We start from the raw sequence: 16,075 nt of genomic DNA, 5'->3' as shown, positions 1-16,075 counted from the left end.
TTCAAATTCGACATTCTGTATTTTGTATGTATTATACATCGATTCTACGAAGAATTTGACATACATCGATTTAGCCTGGAACCCAACCAGTCTGGTTGTGATCTGAACTATTCAAATCTTTAAACTTTGCCAAAGGATTGAATTGCATATTGTTTTTTAATCAGGCCCAATATTTTATTTTTAGCTTGAGAATTTAGGTAAGATGACTTTTATCACCTATTTTAAGCTTTGTTCAAAAATAAGGAAATTAAATACAATTTAAGTCGCAGTTCTATTAAAATTCTATTATAATAGTTTCCTTATCAGGCCTTAAAATGTTCTTACACAAGTGCCTCGATCGAGTGTGGGCGCCAAAATCAAACGTAACCGGATATCTTACCAAACACTATCTACTTCCAGTCAAGAGATGCAGATGCAAAAGATTGTGCTGCCCTCCCGACGTATTAAAAGTGAAATATTTGCCAGACTTAGGACAATATTTGATCGTTCGCAAAATAAATACACTGATAGCGTCCGACTATTACTTTAGATCTTGGGGCACATTTCGAGGCACTAATCTCGGCGGGCGGCGGACAACCGCTGTCATATGCCCCACGAACCAGATAATAAATAAATCCAAATGCACATCTTCAAGGGGCAGATAGTATGGACGCGGACTTAGTCAGTGTCAAGCGGTCAGGCAATCAAGTTGAGCTCTCGCTCTCACTATAAATCGTAGCCGTGGGCCACTGCAGCCTAATTCAATTCAATTAAAATTAAAACGCAGATCTACGCGTTCGAGTGAAATTGCCCCAAATTTCCGACAATTATAGGCCACGCTCTCGTCAGTGATCCCGCGTCTGCGTTGGCGGCAATAGCTGAATCCCGGTCATGCAATCGGACGCATCTCCCCTGGGAGCTGCTGCCACGGATTCCCTACCCATGCACCGCTCCACCTCCATGCCGGTGAAGCCCAAGCCACTGGAGCAGAAGCCGCTGCTCCGTTCCTCCGAAAAGGAGACGGTCAATGCGTCGGATTACTATCCGGAAAGTCCGGGCTTCGTACGGCGCAGAAGGTCAAAAGCAGCCGGGGATCACCTAGAAACCCGCAGCGAGCAGAAGTGAGTTGAGTTTAGGCAAAAGGAATTACTAATCAGATAGTTTTTATAATGACTATGGTTACGATGAAGGGGAGTGAGTTGAATTTTTTCTTTAAATAAGGGTTTAATGAAACGAAAACCCTTCTTTTGTATGAACTAAATTTTCTATAAACCCACGTTTAGTTTCCCCTACGCACACGACTGGGCGGGCAGTACGATAGAGCTTACTCCAGATTTGGGATCCGGACCGCGGACTTCCTCCTCCGATGGACTAAGGCGCAGTCTTAATCGCGTGATGGAAAAGAACGGCAAGGAGAACGTTGTGTTCCGGCGCATTCCGGAGAAGTCATGGCGCTACATGCGGGATCTGGTCACCACGCTGGTAAGATCCTGGTTCGGCCACAGGAAATCGTCAACGCCCAGAGCCGATCAATCGCGATCGGATGTGTATAGCATAACGCCAAGTATTCAGCGCAGACTCGATGAACTGGCCAATGAGCCACCGCACCTGAGTCCCCATCTTTCGAAGTCTAATCCTAACCAAAACGAGCGCGTCACGTTCAGCATATAGTCTGTAGTACATTAATCAAGCCATGACCGACTAAAATACTCACACATATTAATAAATACGTATTAACCAACCACATATCCACTTGCTAAATTGGGGGAATATGCAGTAAAGCTATTAAAATGGGACGTATTTTCAATCATTGGTAATCCATAAAGGTCGTTTCTTTCCAATCGCACAGATGGAACTGGAGTGGAAGTATATGCTGACCCTATTCCTGGGCAGCTACTTCCTCAGCTGGCTGCTCTTCGCCGCCCTCTGCTACGTGGTGGCCTACTCGCACGGTGACTTCATCTTCGATCCGGTAAGTGGTAAGCGAATGGGTGAGGGCGTCGACCCCTGCATCTACGGGGTGAACAGCTGGGTGGCCATGATCATATACTCTGTGGAAACACAGACGACCCTCGGATTCGGCGAAAAGTACGCCAGCGAGGAGTGTCCGGAGACGATCTTCCTGTTCGTCATGCAGATGGTGAGTGCGGCCCTAATCGAGGGCTGTATGGTGAGTGTGATCTATGCCAAGACCGCACGGCCAGCAAGGCAGCTGACCAAGCTGAAGTTCAGCGATAAGGCGGTGGTAAGTAAACTACCTCCACTGGGCGAGGAGCACACCCATCCATTCGGATCCATCCTTTAGCGATTATCTCACGTAGATCTGTTATCGCGACGGCAGGCTTTGTTTGCTATTCCGCGTCTGCGATCCCCGCGAGCAGCAGTCCATCGAGTCCAAAATACGAGTCTACATCATCGTGGACAAGCGGTGAGTCACTGTTGCATTTTCGGGAAAATCCCAATACTTAAGTACAATCTGACTATAGTCTGATTATAATCTGGCTATAAATTTATATATGTATCATTTCGATCTTCAAAGTTAGCTCGACATTTAATAAGTTATGGTAAAGGAATTGGAAGTTAATATTTAAATAAACAATTTAAAAATTCTATAGAACCACTCTAATCACACTTGACTCCTTAAATATTGACCCAGTCATAAGGAAAATCCTAAATTAACTGACCTTCCATTTAGATAGTACTTGCTGCTGGATAAAACAAGCAACTAATACGAACCCCCACCATCTTATCTATTTCGCTGACAGCACGCGCGAGGGTGAGACTATTAAAAGTCACGTGGAACTGAAGCTGGAGGGGAATGGGGAGCAGATTATTCTCTGGCCCGATGTGGTGTGCCATGTCATCGATGAGACCAGTCCGTTGTCCCAGTTCACCACAGCGAAACTCTTCAATGCTGCCCAATTCGAGTTGTATGTGTCCATTGTGGGCACTTCGCCTGCCACGGCGCAGATGACGGAGGCCAAGACGTCCTATCTGCCAAGGGAGATTTTCTGGGGCCAACGGTTCGTCAATATCATACATTACGACGCTCAAAACGAGCGCTATATTGTCGACTACGAGAACTTTAACAGGACCATATCGGTGGACATGCCCATCGTGAGTCCAAAAAATGATCACTTAAAGCTGGAATACAGAAAGTGAAAAGTTTTTATAAAATACATTTTAAGAACCTTTCTTATCGCATTACACTTTTGGCAGCACTATATTAATAACGAATTCAAAAACATTTTATAGACCGCGGTAAATATTCTAAGACATTTGTAAAATATTATCTAAATGTATCGATTGACGAATTAAAATTTTCATAAGATTCATGAGACGCCAAAACATATTTTGAAAAATGTTACTAATAGTTGAAAATAACAATAAATTAAATACAATAATAACAATGTTTCAATTAATTATTAACATGTCTTCCGCTCATTTTACTCTCCGCATGATTCCGTTTGCTCCTGCTCCAGGTAGAACTTCAATTTGGCCTTCAACATTTCGTTTTCATTTTTAAGGCGCGAGAACTCGCGCATGAAGCTATCTCCTTGAAGTAGTAAAGCTAGGGCGTCCCGGATCTCCCTTGTGTTTTCCGCCTGCTGGTCCATGTATTTGGTCATCTTATTAGCCAGTACCCGCTGATTAGAGAAGGTAACATACTCGAGTTCCCGCTCCACCTTCTCGCAGCGCTGGTCTACAAAATCTCTTAGCTCGCTGAATTCCTTGCGCCAATCTGCATCCATTTGGGCGGAAAGTCCGCTTGACGATTTGGCCAGCAACTGCTGAGGCTTCAAGAGAGGATTTGAGGATTGTGGTGTGATGTTAGCATGGTGCGGGGTACTGTTTCGACTGGCCGAAAGTAGGCGCAGACGTCGTTTCATTTCTGCGTCTACCGGCGGGGGATTCTCTTTGTCGCTGCCGCCTCCTGTGCTGCTGGCCACGGAAATGTTGGCAGACTGCTCCTCGCAGAGCTCGTCCGTCTCGGCGATCTTCATCAGTTTTCCGTCTCCAGAAATATTGCTCCGATCTTTCAATGGGCCGCTTAAGGTCTCTGCAAATAATAAGCTTATTAAAACTAAAAAAAAAATAATCTCTACAGTAACTTGCGTTGCAGTGACTCCGTGGTGGAGCTGTTGACGGAGTTATCCACCGAGGTGGGGCCAGATGCCACTGGAGGACAAAGACTTTGACGGTTGGCAGTTTCATTAGGTTGCGGTTTTCGGTTGAGCGTCTCCCAGTCAAAACTATCTCTGTAAGAGGCGCCCAAGCGGGTCGACATGCGATCCACAGCCCTCGGACCTTGGGCATCCAGGAACTCGCAAAAGGAATCGCGGCGAACTATGGTAGGTGTTGACACGCCGTAACCCAGACTGGTCAGATGATGGTTTTGGGTGCTCAACAAATTAGCGGCAATCGATTTACGCAACTCATCGCTGGGCCTGCGCTCTACACGAGGAGCTTCGGCCGTCAAACCAGTTGCATTTTCGGAGCTGTTGAGGCTACCGTTCTGCTGGCTATCCACACTTGGCACGGGCACAAAGGCTACACGTGTCACAGCCGCATCATGAACACTCCTCACGGCCAGCGGAGCCTTCGTACTCCTCATATCATAGGCTATCAATTCGCCCTTAAGGTTTCCAGCACAAAGGTAAGTGCCACATTCACTCAGCGCCACCGTCGATAGTGGATGCGAGTAGGTCAGGCGATCCGTGGATGCCTGAGCACGATTTCGTCGAATGTCGAAGATGTTTATCTTGCAATCGTAGCCCACGCTGACCAGCAGCGCCGGCTGGGATGCGCACATACTGATGTCCCGGCAGGGAGCACTGTGCGCTTCGCTGGCATGGAAAATCTTCCGCATTCCCTGCACATCATAGACGGTCACGGCTCCTTTATAGGAAGCGATTGACAAATGGAAGCGTTTGCTCGGATGAAAGCGCACAAGAGTAGAGCTTATATGAACAGGATAGCGAAAGGTTAATGCAATCTTGTTCTAAGATGCCTATGTTATTATGTCCTTTACTTACTCGCCATCTATGGTGAAGGTGTTGGTCTTCTGCTTGGTCTTGGTGCCCAAGATACTGATGTCCCCGCCATCGCGCACGGCGGCTATATACTCGTCCGTATTGTTGTAGTCCATGTAGAGGACAGTACTCCTTTGCGGGTCCGCCGGAAAACGGTGGATAAGTTGTGCCGTCCGGAAGTTGTATAGCTTAACACAACCGCTCTGGCCCACGGCGATCTCTTCCAGGGATTGTTTGGCACACGCCACACAGAAGGCATTATCGATGGTGAGCTTACGGACTCGTTGAATCTCGGGCGCTGTGAAATGGGAAGTTTATTACATCCGTTGGATTGGGGGATTCGCACTTCTCTCTTACTCTTGCCATCCTTCTCCTTTATTCGCATCACGGCCAAGCCCGCCATTTTATCCACCTCCACGAAGACCCGGCGCTGGCCGTTGAACTGAAAGTCCGTGGGCTCTGCATTCTGGTGCACATACTCAGACTTTGTCTCCAGATCCGCGAAGTCGGAGAGCACGGTTTTCTTAGACGTGGAAATCACATACATTTTTAACTATTTCTTCAGATATTTACACAATTCAAATTTGAGTGCTTTTGTTGGGATTGATTAAAGAATGTGCCCGCCGCTTTATTACCTGAAAATTCCAAAGCTCTTCCGTCGGTTCTCCAAGTTAGAACCGAAAGTTAGATGTTAGACAAATAGGCTGATTCCACTACTCCTTGTCTTCATCTGACACCTTTGAAATAAATGTCAATATTGCTTTTAATGAAGACAAATAGGCTGATTCCACTACTCCTTGTCTTCATCTGACACCTTTGAAATAAATGTCAATATTGCTTTTAATCAGTTCTGTGTTTTACAGCGCCAGGCATAGAGATCAAATAAATAAGAAAAATATTTTTTTAATAAGCGAACTCAAATTGTTAGTGCGCAAATAGCAGCTGTTGTGACCGCTGGAGTTCGCAGTGAGAACACTTCGGCCTGCGCGGTCACACTAGTCATTCACAATTAAATTCATCGGATCATTGGCAGAAAGGCAAGAAGAAGAGCAAGCAATCACCTGCAGAAAAGAAATAAATTGCCGAGAAATGTTAAACACCTTGTAGTGCGGCAATTTGGCGTGCGTTGAAATGATTCCTGGCGACCAGTAGAAGCATTTAGTGCCCACGCTACTCATCCCCCGTCCCTCGCCGCAGCGGCTGAGCCACTGGACAAAGGCCAGCTTACAACAAAAACAACACCACAGAGACAGTCACGGCCCATTGGCACCCACACAAGCACACACACATACGCACGCACTGCGTAGAAGCCAACAACAACGTCAACTGGGAACGGAGGCCTTCAACTGCAGGAAATATGGAAGCTGATGGACTGACCAACGAACAGACGGAGAAGGTGCTCCAGTTCCAGGATCTCACCGGCATCGAGGACATGAACGTCTGTCGCGACGTCCTAATCAGACACCAATGGGATCTCGAGGTATGCATATGTTAATATGCCCACACAGTGAATGTCAGAATAACAGGGACACGTAAGACGCCAGTCCTTCATACAGTGGTGGCTGGAAAAATACTACTACCAACGACTAAAGATAGTAATCATTTTATACGAAATTATTTTTATATATGTTTTTTTTTTTTCAATGGGCCATATTCGCCCTGCAATAGGAAATACCAGCTTATTTACCATTTGACATATCTAAATTTGCAGGTAGCCTTCCAGGAGCAGCTAAATATCCGCGAGGGCCGTCCCACTATGTTCGCCGCCTCCACAGATGTCCGAGCGCCCGCTGTCGTTAACGACCGCTTCCTGCAGCAGGTGTTTTCCGCCAACATGCCTGGCGGAAGGACGGTTAGCCGGGTGCCCAGTGGCCCCGTTCCCCGCAGCTTCACCGGCATTCTTGGATACGTGATTAACTTCGTATTTCAATACTTCTATTCCACCGTGACGAGCATCGTCAGTGCGTTTGTCAACCTGGGCGGCGGAAACGAAGCCCGCTTGGTGACAGATCCACTGGGCGATGTGATGAAGTTTATTAGGGAATACTACGAAAGGTATCCCGAGCACCCGGTCTTCTATCAGGGCACATATGCCCAGGCCCTGAACGATGCTAAGCAGGAGCTGCGCTTTCTAATCGTTTACCTGCACAAGGATCCCACCAAGAACCCAGATGTGGAATCGTTCTGCCGCAACACACTGTCGTCAAGATCGGTCATTGACTACATTAATACACACACTCTGTTATGGGGATGCGACGTAGCCACGCCGGAGGGTTACCGGGTGATGCAGTCGATCACGGTGCGCAGCTACCCAACGATGGTGATGATCAGCCTTCGAGCAAATCGCATGATGATCGTCGGACGCTTCGAGGGAGATTGTACGCCCGAAGAGCTGCTCCGTCGCCTCCAGTCGGTGACGAACGCCAACGAGGTGTGGCTGAGTCAAGCGCGTGCAGATCGCTTGGAGCGGAATTTAACACAGACTTTAAGAAGACAGCAGGACGAGGCCTACGAGCAGAGTTTGCTTGCGGACGAGGAGAAGGAGCGTCAGCGCCAAAGGGAGCGAGATGCCGTCCGGCAGGCGGAGGAGGCTGTGGAACAAGCTCGACGCGATGTCGAGCTTCGCAAGGAGGAGATTGCCCGGCAAAAGATCGAGCTGGCCACTCTGGTGCCATCCGAGCCGGCAGCGGATGCTGTCGGCGCCATCGCAGTTGTATTCAAGCTGCCCAGTGGAACACGCCTAGAGCGCCGATTTAACCAGACGGATTCGGTGCTTGTGAGTTACACAAATTTAAACTGCTAATTTGGGATTGATTATCTGATATTTTTGCAGGACGTTTATCACTATCTCTTCTGCCATCCCGATTCGCCGGATGAGTTCGAGATCACAACGAATTTCCCAAAGCGCGTGCTCTTCTCGAAAGCGAATTTGGATGCCGCTGGGGAAGCAGGCACAGCCAAGGAGACGCTGACCAAAAGCCTTCAGGCTGTGGGACTCAAGAACCGCGAGGTGCTGTTCGTTAACGATCTGGAAGCGTAACCAAGCACCACTTACCAAATGAAAGCATCATCGTGTTACCAGCAGCAACGCATTACCAAAACTTGAACCAAGTTTTAAGTAGTCGTAGTCAACGTCCAAGTCGGAGGATAAACAGAGAAACTATTCCTAATTTAATCATGAACATTAATATTAATAATTGTTTAACAATGTTTAGGTTGATTCTCTAATCTGCCCAACACCACCAACCAACCTGTTTCTCAAACATTCACACATCAGTAAAAATCGTTTCCAGAATAATTTCCGTGAACCACAATTCAGTTCTTTTTATTTAAGATGCGTTGTTATGTTAGCTGTACTTATACTTCCGTCTGTTTAACGGAAAATAGAGCCACATTCTTGTTATTTGACAGAGTTTGAATTCAATTTGAATGTGGTCAGATTGAAGTTATAAATAATCATTTTAAGTGAGAACGAGAAATACACAAGTTCGGGACAGTTGATCATAAAAATATAGTTATACAGACATTACTTTAAAACACCAAACAAGTGCTTTTCTATTGTATGGGCTTCTCGTAAGTTTACTGAATATCAAAAGAAAAACCAAACTTCAGTTTAAAATATATTTTTTAATTTTTGGTGTGGCAACGACATGTGTACCTATCGATAGCTCATGGTGATGGACTATTACGACTCACGCACTTAATGCCTAATATTTAACTAATATTTTGATTGTCGAAATGTCAATTAATTTGACAATTTCATTGCTAGCGAATGATTAAAATGGGTAAAGTTAAAAAGTGCAACGAGTCTATACAATTCCTTCTTGTGTACTCACGGCAGCAGTCACGAGCCCACCTCCAGAATCCCATAGTCATTGCTTGTTAGTCAGCACGAAAGTCACGACGGAGTCGTGTGAAAATCTGCATATACGCTGGAATTCCGAGGATTGGAGGATAATAGTGAGCAAGAGGACAATAACGACTGGTTCACCGACGACGAGAGGACGCGTCTGCTGCCCGGGAAAAGGGGAAAATCAGCAACTACAGGCTTGCGGCCGAAAATTCGGCAGTTGACTTCTAATCTGCTCAACGTGGAGGAGGTTCGCAACGTCGCACGGAGCCTACGTCAACCGAGCTATCAGAAGCTCTTTCAGCAGGACAAGAGCCAGCAGGACATCCGCAATAAACCGAAGACCATGACAACGCCCTCCACTTCCGTGGGCGATGCAGCCGCCGCCTTGTCCGGCAATCTTCAGTTGCCGCCTCTGCGAACCCTCGATGACTTCATCCTGGGATCGGCTCGGTTCCAACTGCCCAATCTCAAGGATTTTGAGAAGTGGGGCAACCGGGTGGTGAAGAACCTGCTCTACTACCAAACAAATTACTTTTTGCTCTTCCTTACCATCTACGCTTTGATGATTTTCTGCAATCCTTCAAAGATTATTACTGGTCTGCTGGTGCAGGCTTTGATCATAGGCGTTATCTGGCAGTTCTTCAGCGGAAAGTCGAAGAAGAACTTCATCGCCAGTCGTCTGACTGGCGGAAATGCCAATGCAGCGGAGCAGAATGCCCAACAGAAGTGGTACATACTGGCTGGAGCTCTGCTCGGAGGTTATCTCCTTCTGCACCTGCTGAGCGCAGTGCTCTTGACGATTTTCACCGTGTTGCTGCCTATTTCGCTGACCTTCATCCACGCCTCCTTGCGACTGCGAAACATCAAGAACAAGCTGACCAACAGCATCGAGAGCTTTGCTCCCTCCACTCCCATGGGCTCCTTTCTGGATGCCCTAAATGTCCGGGCCGAAGGCGTCTTTAATTAGACTGACCCGTTTGACACAATTGGAATGATCGTTTTTATCGCTAGTTATCCTTGTCAATGTTGATCCTTGCAAAGCAAATCCCGGTATTATAATCGCTTTTTATTTTTACTTTTGTATTAAACTATGATTTTATGCAGCCATCATGTAACGCAAATATTACAAATGTCAATAAAGTTTTCCCAGGAATTTCGCTGTGTTGCTCCTCTAAAGGTTATCTAATCTTATAAGGGCCAATCCTCGCACCCAAATCAAAAGTTGCAACCTTTAATAGTTAGTAGCGTAAATAGATTTTATGATAGCCGCGCATGCAGTCACTCGCATTTATTCTATCACATTAAAACGGTATTGGCTTTTGATTTCAATTTGAGGTTTCCTCGCTGTTTTTACTCCTATTTTTAGTTGGTAGGCATTTTAGTTGTTCAGGGGATGGAGAGCTGGAGCGTTGGACGCTGCGATTTCGGCGGCAGTGAGAGCGTCATCGTTTTTGCCACCCGTCTGCGATAAATGCTTGACGAGGTCCACCCAATCCCAGCCACGTTCCCGGTCTCCTTTGTGATCGGTTCTCTCCCACTGCCGGCGCTTTTGCGCCTTAGTCAAGTGCTCTTTTTTGGGCTCCTTCTTCTTGGACTCCGCATCGGCATTGGGATCGGAGATCTTTAGAGCACCCACGCCATCATCCACTAACGCTACCGTGGGAGCGGATTCGGGTTGCTCTGCGGTTAGTTGCTCCAGGTTGTCCTTAAGGCATTCGAACAGGGTATATGTCATACCACAGCCCAGCCATTGGTCCGCTTCCGTACTCAGAGCCGTTTGGATCCCTTCCTTGACAGCTGGCAGTCTGTTGAATAGGAAAGCGTAGTCTTTAGAGCTAAACATACTCCAATTTCCCAGGGAATACCGATCCACTTACAGATTCCTATTGTAAAACGCGTTCATGTTGATCGCTGGCGCCTCATCCGGGTAATTTTCGCCCCACTTGAGCTCGACCAAAAACGACTTGTAGTTATCCTCTTCGCCATACTAAAATTTCATTTATTATATTCAAAATTAACATATTTGTGTGCATTTTTTTTATCCATGTGGCTTACTTTGTACTGAAATGTGACGCTATCTATTTCCTTGAAGTTCGTGTCGCCCTCGTATATTGACTGCAATGCCTCCCGTTCTTCCGTTTGCTGTTCCAGTGGCGAGCTCATGGTAAATTGTGTGGATTATCTTTACTGTTTAAGATTTTAACATTTTTTGTTAAAACAACACAAAAATCATAAGTGATTTTGTAACAAAAACAAAAGCAACAGTAACAATCAGCTGGCCACCGGTGGATGTGAGACCGTTCTAATTTAAATCAGTTATAGCTTGTCTCCACTTTCGCATGCGGCCTTAAAATAAATATAAGTTTTTTTATTTATTGAAAAGGATTGATTTTATGTTTTTATTTATATTCTATTAATTTTAAATACTTCTGTATGTTTTTTTGTGTTTCCATAAATAAAGGATGATACTGTTAAAGATTTTCAATCAAAATTTAAAAATAAATAAAAAGATAAATTAAACGTATTAGATGATGAAGGGTAACCAATCTTCGTAGGTGGGAATATCCCGAATCCTTTTCGATAGGCAGAGCAAAGTTATCGAGCCAGTACAGTTCAGTTCGCAGCAGAACAACATAGAAGAACGCAAACAATAACAACATAAAAACGCATAAAATGCACAGTGCGCGCGTGAATCATCGTTGAGCAACAATTAGCATTGATTAACTCATGATCGCGCGGCGCCACTAGTAGCGGCAACAGGAACTGGGGTACACGCGACCCTTGACAAGTATGTCGTCAGATGCGATTCCCGCATCGGAATGTGCGCACCTGGTGGAATTTAAGCGATTTCTGGCCAGTACGGCGGAGAAGGCAGCAGCCGTAAGCGAGGAGGTGGTCACCCGGAGTTGTGTAACCCGTACGTCCAATGAGACATACAAAGTGTCCGGCGAGGAGCGTCATGCCGAATTGGTCTCAGCGATTTGGAAACAACTGGAGACTCGAGGATGTCCGGCGCAGTTCCGGATTAGGCTACTCCATCGAAGCACACAGCAGCTGGAGCAGGATCTGTGCTTTGCCAAGGAGTGTGAAGTCACCGTGGAGGGTCCGCCACAGTACGATCTTCTCAAGCTGCAGAAGTTCGTGGCCAGTGAGTTTGAGAAGTACATCCTAAAACTCACCGACAACTCGGAGGTGGATCGCCTCAAGGACTTCGCTGATGAGGCGGCGACGGAAAACTGCGAGTGCCACCAGCAGAAAGAACCCCTGCACACATCTGCCGCTGTAAAGAACAAACCCCGCAAAATGGAGGATCGCTGTGTTTGCCTGGATCGATTTGGTGAAATGTACGAGTTGCCGGACAAGACCACCCGTTTTTTTGGCGTCTTTGATGGTCACTCTGGCTCTTTGTCCGCCACCTATGCAACCAGCCAACTTCCACAACTGCTAGCCGATCAGCTTAAAGCAAATCCAGATCCTGCTGCATTCTCCCCAGACTTTTATCGCAATGCCTTCGAGTCGGCATTTTTGTTGGCCGATGAGCGTTTCACCCAGAAGAAGATCACCAGCGGCACAACTAGCGTATGTGCCTTGATCACAAAGGATCAGCTTTATATTGCTTGGGTGGGCGATTCCAAGGCCCTTCTCGTGGGCAAGCGGACTCAACTGCAGCTGGTGAAACCGCACAAGCCAGAGAATCCGGATGAGCGCAAAAGAATAGAAACAGCCGGTGGAACAGTGCTCCACGCCCAGGGGCAGTGGCGTGTAAATGGCATTCTGAACGTGGCCCGCTCCATTGGCGACTACAGCCTGGAGGCAGTGATCGCAGAGCCGGACTTCGTCGATGTGCAGTTAAATGAGGCTCACGACTTTCTCGTACTAGGCACCGATGGCCTGTGGGATCATGTGCCCGAGTCGCTCGTAATCGAAACCGTTTACGATTCCCTAGCGGATACCACAATGAAGTTGGACGACATTCCCAAACTGCTGATAGAGGCTGCCAAGGAGCGGGATTCCCAGGACAACATAACAGCGGTGGTGGTTTTGCTCAAACCGCGACACCAGATCGAACATCTTTAAAAGTTTAGGTCCGAGGAGCGAATTTTTTATATTGTTACCCGCCTTGGGATGGGTTAATTTTGTACAAATTCGAAGCAACTTAAAAGTCTTAGTAGCGAAAAGTAATCTTCAAAAATCATATCAAATTTCACGTATTTGAAAGAGAAAAGTGCCAAATATTTTTAATCAATTCTAGAACGCAATATACACTTGATATTGCATTGCATATTGTGGGAATATAGGAGAAATTTTCCATTTTACTAAAAGATTATTGAACGTACGCAATCGTTTAATGTGATACAACGAAAATAAGGTATTACAAGATGATAGAACCCAAATCCTTGCCTAACTAAAAACTAATAATATGCCCAAAGATTACTTTCCGAACCTATGCACATTTGCACATTAATCATCAACGAAAATTAACCCAGACCGGCCCATTGTTGTTTTACTTTACGTTATTGTTGTAATGTAAATAGCTTGGAGCTGTTCGGAGTGCTCCTACCCTTATTGACACATTCTCACGTGCCTACGTGGTCCTGGAAATGGATGACCCCATCCCGGTCCACATGTTTGGTTGCTCGAATAAGCTCAATCAAAATGTTTTGTGGTTGCTCAGCAGTTGAACGAAATTTTAACAAGTTACATCCAAGTCTCGGCTTAAGGCAACTGTTGTTAGCCCCAATAGTATATAGAAAAAGTGCACAAGTACGCGCATAAACATGTTTACATATATTTTAGATTAGCCAGCAAGCATATTTATACACATTGAAGTTGTTTTCGGCCGCTTAGTGCTTCCTGCTGTACGATAATAAGCCAAGCCAGGTAGCCAGTTAGCCAGGTATACATGTATCGTAGTTAAACGCGTATATATATTTACACCCGTAAACGTATTTAATGATCCCACACAGATTAAGTACCTTTTTATACAAATCCAACGAACCTTTCATGCATTTTATCGAACAACCCAGAACACATTTTTAACAACACACACGCAAATTGATTAAGATTTTTTATTGGAATAATAAAAGTAATTCACTGTCAATTGTCATACCTATCTCTAGCTGGGTGGCGGCTGACCCTGATGTGACTGGTTGTTCGGCGGAGGAGGAGCAAAGGGTGGTGGTGGCGGGTACATGTGTGGGTACATGGGCGGCGGCATGGCGTAGGGCATTCCGTAGCCATAGTTGGGCACTGGGAAGGGCATGCCAGGATGTTGCTGAGCCATGTTAAAGTTAGCCGCTGCCTGGTGATAGTTTTGGTAGTAGTTGGAGTGCCAGCTGCCCGGATTGTAGCTTGGATGGTAGTTGTACTGTTCGTCCCGTGGCTGATTTTGGTTGTTCTGGTTAATGGAGGGTCGCTGGCTCTGGCGGAAACTCTCTCGTTGCCCACGACGTCCGCGCTGACGAGGAGGAGGAACCACTGAAGAAGCCTGAGTGGCTGTCGTGGCCACCGAGGTTACCGTGTCCACGGAATCTGTAGAGTTTGTGCGATCCCTTTGGCGGCGCTTTCGCTGCTCTGCCCTGGCTTCTCTTTCCTCTTCATCATCCGAGTGATCTACGTAGCGGGCTGGTGGTTCTACATCGTGCTCCCACGAAGCATCCGATCCTCGAACTTGCATCAGCTTGGAGAGGATCACAAATTGAGTGTATTCGGTTTTGGGAGCGCAGTACACTACGTCGCCAATTTTGATGCCCCTATCGAGGATCTGTTGGTTACTGTTGAATCGAACGCAGTACAGTGGATCCGACACTTGACCCAACACATCGAACACTTCGCCCAGGACCTTGCGACCCTTCTCCAGGAACAAAACGGTGTCGAGATCGAATAGCATGGAATTCGGCAGCACGGAAACCAAAACAAGCTGATCGACGATGGACTGAACCTTGCCCAGTTCAACGCATTCATCCTCGGGTACAGTAATCTCTAGCTGGTGGATGGGTGGAAGGTCATCAAGGAGCATTTCTCCTCGTACTTTCGGGGGCTGGCGACGACGAGACCGATCTCCTGCAGCACCATCTTCATCGAAGTCCTCGTCATCCTCATCGCAATCCACGGTGTTGATCCTTTTGTCAATCTTCTTGCGAAGTACGGTGAGGTATTCTCCTTCGGAATCGGAGTCTGAGTCACTGCTGCTGCTGCTCTTTGAGCTCTCGTCGTCCGAGCTAACAGCTACAACTGGACGATATGCGGTGGTGGAGGAGGCGGGGTCAGTAACTGGAACTTTAATCACATCGTTGTCGCCGTTCTGCACTTTCTCCTCATCGGAGTCATCAGAGCTGTAGGCAGCCAACAGACTGAGCCCACTTGCTTGAGGACTTGAATTAACCTCTGGAGCGGGCTGAACTTGAGGTGCAACTTTTTTGGATTCATCCGATGTTAAAGGAGTTGCTTCCGATTGGCCAGACGTTTCACAATCCATTTCCTGAGGGGGATCTTGCTTTTTTCCGGGACTTCCCTGGACAACGAGATTTGATGAAGATTCGCACTCCATTCCCATACCCTGTTGCTCCTGTGCAAGATTATTCACTGAATCCGCAGCCTTTTCCTGGGTTGTGGTCGATGTTATGGCTTGTGTTGACTCATTTACCAGTTCATTCTCCACCTTCTGCTCCATTTCTATTGGTTCTTCTACTGCATTCGTAGTTTCTGCATTAAAATTCCAAGTATATTATTGAACTAATAGCATAGAAAGCTCATAAGCTTACCTGTAGTCGCTGATTGCACCTTATCTGTTGATAAGTCTGCTTCCAAGGCGCTATGTTTCCCCAATTCAACAGCTGTTTCGGTGGTTTGCGGCTCTTCAATTGGAGCTGAAGCCTTTACAGCCGTTGGCTGCTCACTCTCCATACTTATTTAACTTATTTAGTTAGACAATTTCTTACTCAAGCTGAAATCGCAGGGAAACGAATATCAACTGGGAATAAACACGTTGAATGCCCGCACGTGTTGTCTTCTTCTTCCTAAAATAACATTCAGTCACAGTAAAGAGAATACATCGAATCGTTGCGAATGGCAAAGGTATATGCCGCTTCAAAAAATTTAAATTGTTAAAAACGCATGTGTAATTTTTAAAATTTTTATTGTTAAAAAATGTGATATATATTTTTTTTCCTTAAAATTGTTTACTTTTATTTGTTTTGTTAAAATCATT

The 16,075-nt window shown here is 46.2% G+C and overlaps 7 protein-coding genes across 7 annotated transcripts; 4 read left to right on the top strand and 3 right to left on the bottom strand.

Annotated features, from left to right (window-relative positions):
• Window positions 1–657: 657 nt before the first annotated feature.
• Window positions 658–3,141, top strand: LOC117146591 (ATP-sensitive inward rectifier potassium channel 15). The gene is made up of 5 exons (XM_033312914.1): window positions 658–1,100; window positions 1,263–1,461; window positions 1,829–2,224; window positions 2,301–2,407; window positions 2,745–3,141. The coding sequence occupies exons 1-5, from the start codon at window positions 871–873 to the stop codon at window positions 3,139–3,141; spliced, it is 1,329 nt and encodes a 442-aa protein (XP_033168805.1). The 5' UTR covers window positions 658–870.
• A 15-nt stretch (window positions 3,142–3,156) lies between these two features.
• LOC117146583 lies at window positions 3,157–5,646 on the bottom strand. Its single transcript, XM_033312901.1, has 4 exons — window positions 5,370–5,646; window positions 5,016–5,310; window positions 4,096–4,940; window positions 3,157–4,039 (listed from the first exon to the last, which is right to left on the bottom strand). Exons 1-4 carry the CDS (start codon window positions 5,557–5,559, stop codon window positions 3,426–3,428), a joined length of 1,944 nt encoding a protein of 647 aa, XP_033168792.1. The 5' UTR covers window positions 5,560–5,646; the 3' UTR covers window positions 3,157–3,425.
• Window positions 5,647–6,014: 368 nt separating this feature from the next.
• LOC117148200 (FAS-associated factor 2) lies at window positions 6,015–8,326 on the top strand. Its single transcript, XM_033315484.1, has 3 exons — window positions 6,015–6,492; window positions 6,724–7,788; window positions 7,846–8,326. Exons 1-3 carry the CDS (start codon window positions 6,370–6,372, stop codon window positions 8,050–8,052), a joined length of 1,395 nt encoding a protein of 464 aa, XP_033171375.1. The 5' UTR covers window positions 6,015–6,369; the 3' UTR covers window positions 8,053–8,326.
• A 603-nt stretch (window positions 8,327–8,929) lies between these two features.
• On the top strand, window positions 8,930–10,018 carry LOC117148332 (PRA1 family protein 3). The gene has a single exon (XM_033315669.1). The coding sequence runs from the start codon at window positions 9,209–9,211 to the stop codon at window positions 9,830–9,832; it is 624 nt and encodes a 207-aa protein (XP_033171560.1). The 5' UTR covers window positions 8,930–9,208; the 3' UTR covers window positions 9,833–10,018.
• A 98-nt stretch (window positions 10,019–10,116) lies between these two features.
• Window positions 10,117–11,128, bottom strand: LOC117148321 (RWD domain-containing protein 4). The gene is made up of 3 exons (XM_033315657.1): window positions 10,921–11,128; window positions 10,743–10,852; window positions 10,117–10,670 (listed from the first exon to the last, which is right to left on the bottom strand). The coding sequence occupies exons 1-3, from the start codon at window positions 11,026–11,028 to the stop codon at window positions 10,244–10,246; spliced, it is 645 nt and encodes a 214-aa protein (XP_033171548.1). The 5' UTR covers window positions 11,029–11,128; the 3' UTR covers window positions 10,117–10,243.
• Window positions 11,129–11,470: 342 nt separating this feature from the next.
• On the top strand, window positions 11,471–13,962 carry LOC117140776 (protein phosphatase 1F). Its single transcript, XM_033303865.1, has one exon. It carries the CDS (start codon window positions 11,656–11,658, stop codon window positions 12,940–12,942), a length of 1,287 nt encoding a protein of 428 aa, XP_033159756.1. The 5' UTR covers window positions 11,471–11,655; the 3' UTR covers window positions 12,943–13,962.
• On the bottom strand, window positions 13,921–15,875 carry LOC117140767 (H/ACA ribonucleoprotein complex non-core subunit NAF1). The gene is made up of 2 exons (XM_033303853.1): window positions 15,630–15,875; window positions 13,921–15,570 (listed from the first exon to the last, which is right to left on the bottom strand). The coding sequence occupies exons 1-2, from the start codon at window positions 15,769–15,771 to the stop codon at window positions 13,982–13,984; spliced, it is 1,731 nt and encodes a 576-aa protein (XP_033159744.1). The 5' UTR covers window positions 15,772–15,875; the 3' UTR covers window positions 13,921–13,981.
• Window positions 15,876–16,075: the final 200 nt, after the last annotated feature.

This window comes from Drosophila mauritiana, chromosome 2L, assembly GCF_004382145.1.
Source record: "Drosophila mauritiana strain mau12 chromosome 2L, ASM438214v1, whole genome shotgun sequence".
NCBI lineage: Eukaryota > Metazoa > Arthropoda > Insecta > Diptera > Drosophilidae > Drosophila > Drosophila mauritiana.
The sequence above is the reverse complement of the archived record's forward strand: the minus strand, read 5'-3'. Positions and strand labels throughout refer to the sequence as shown.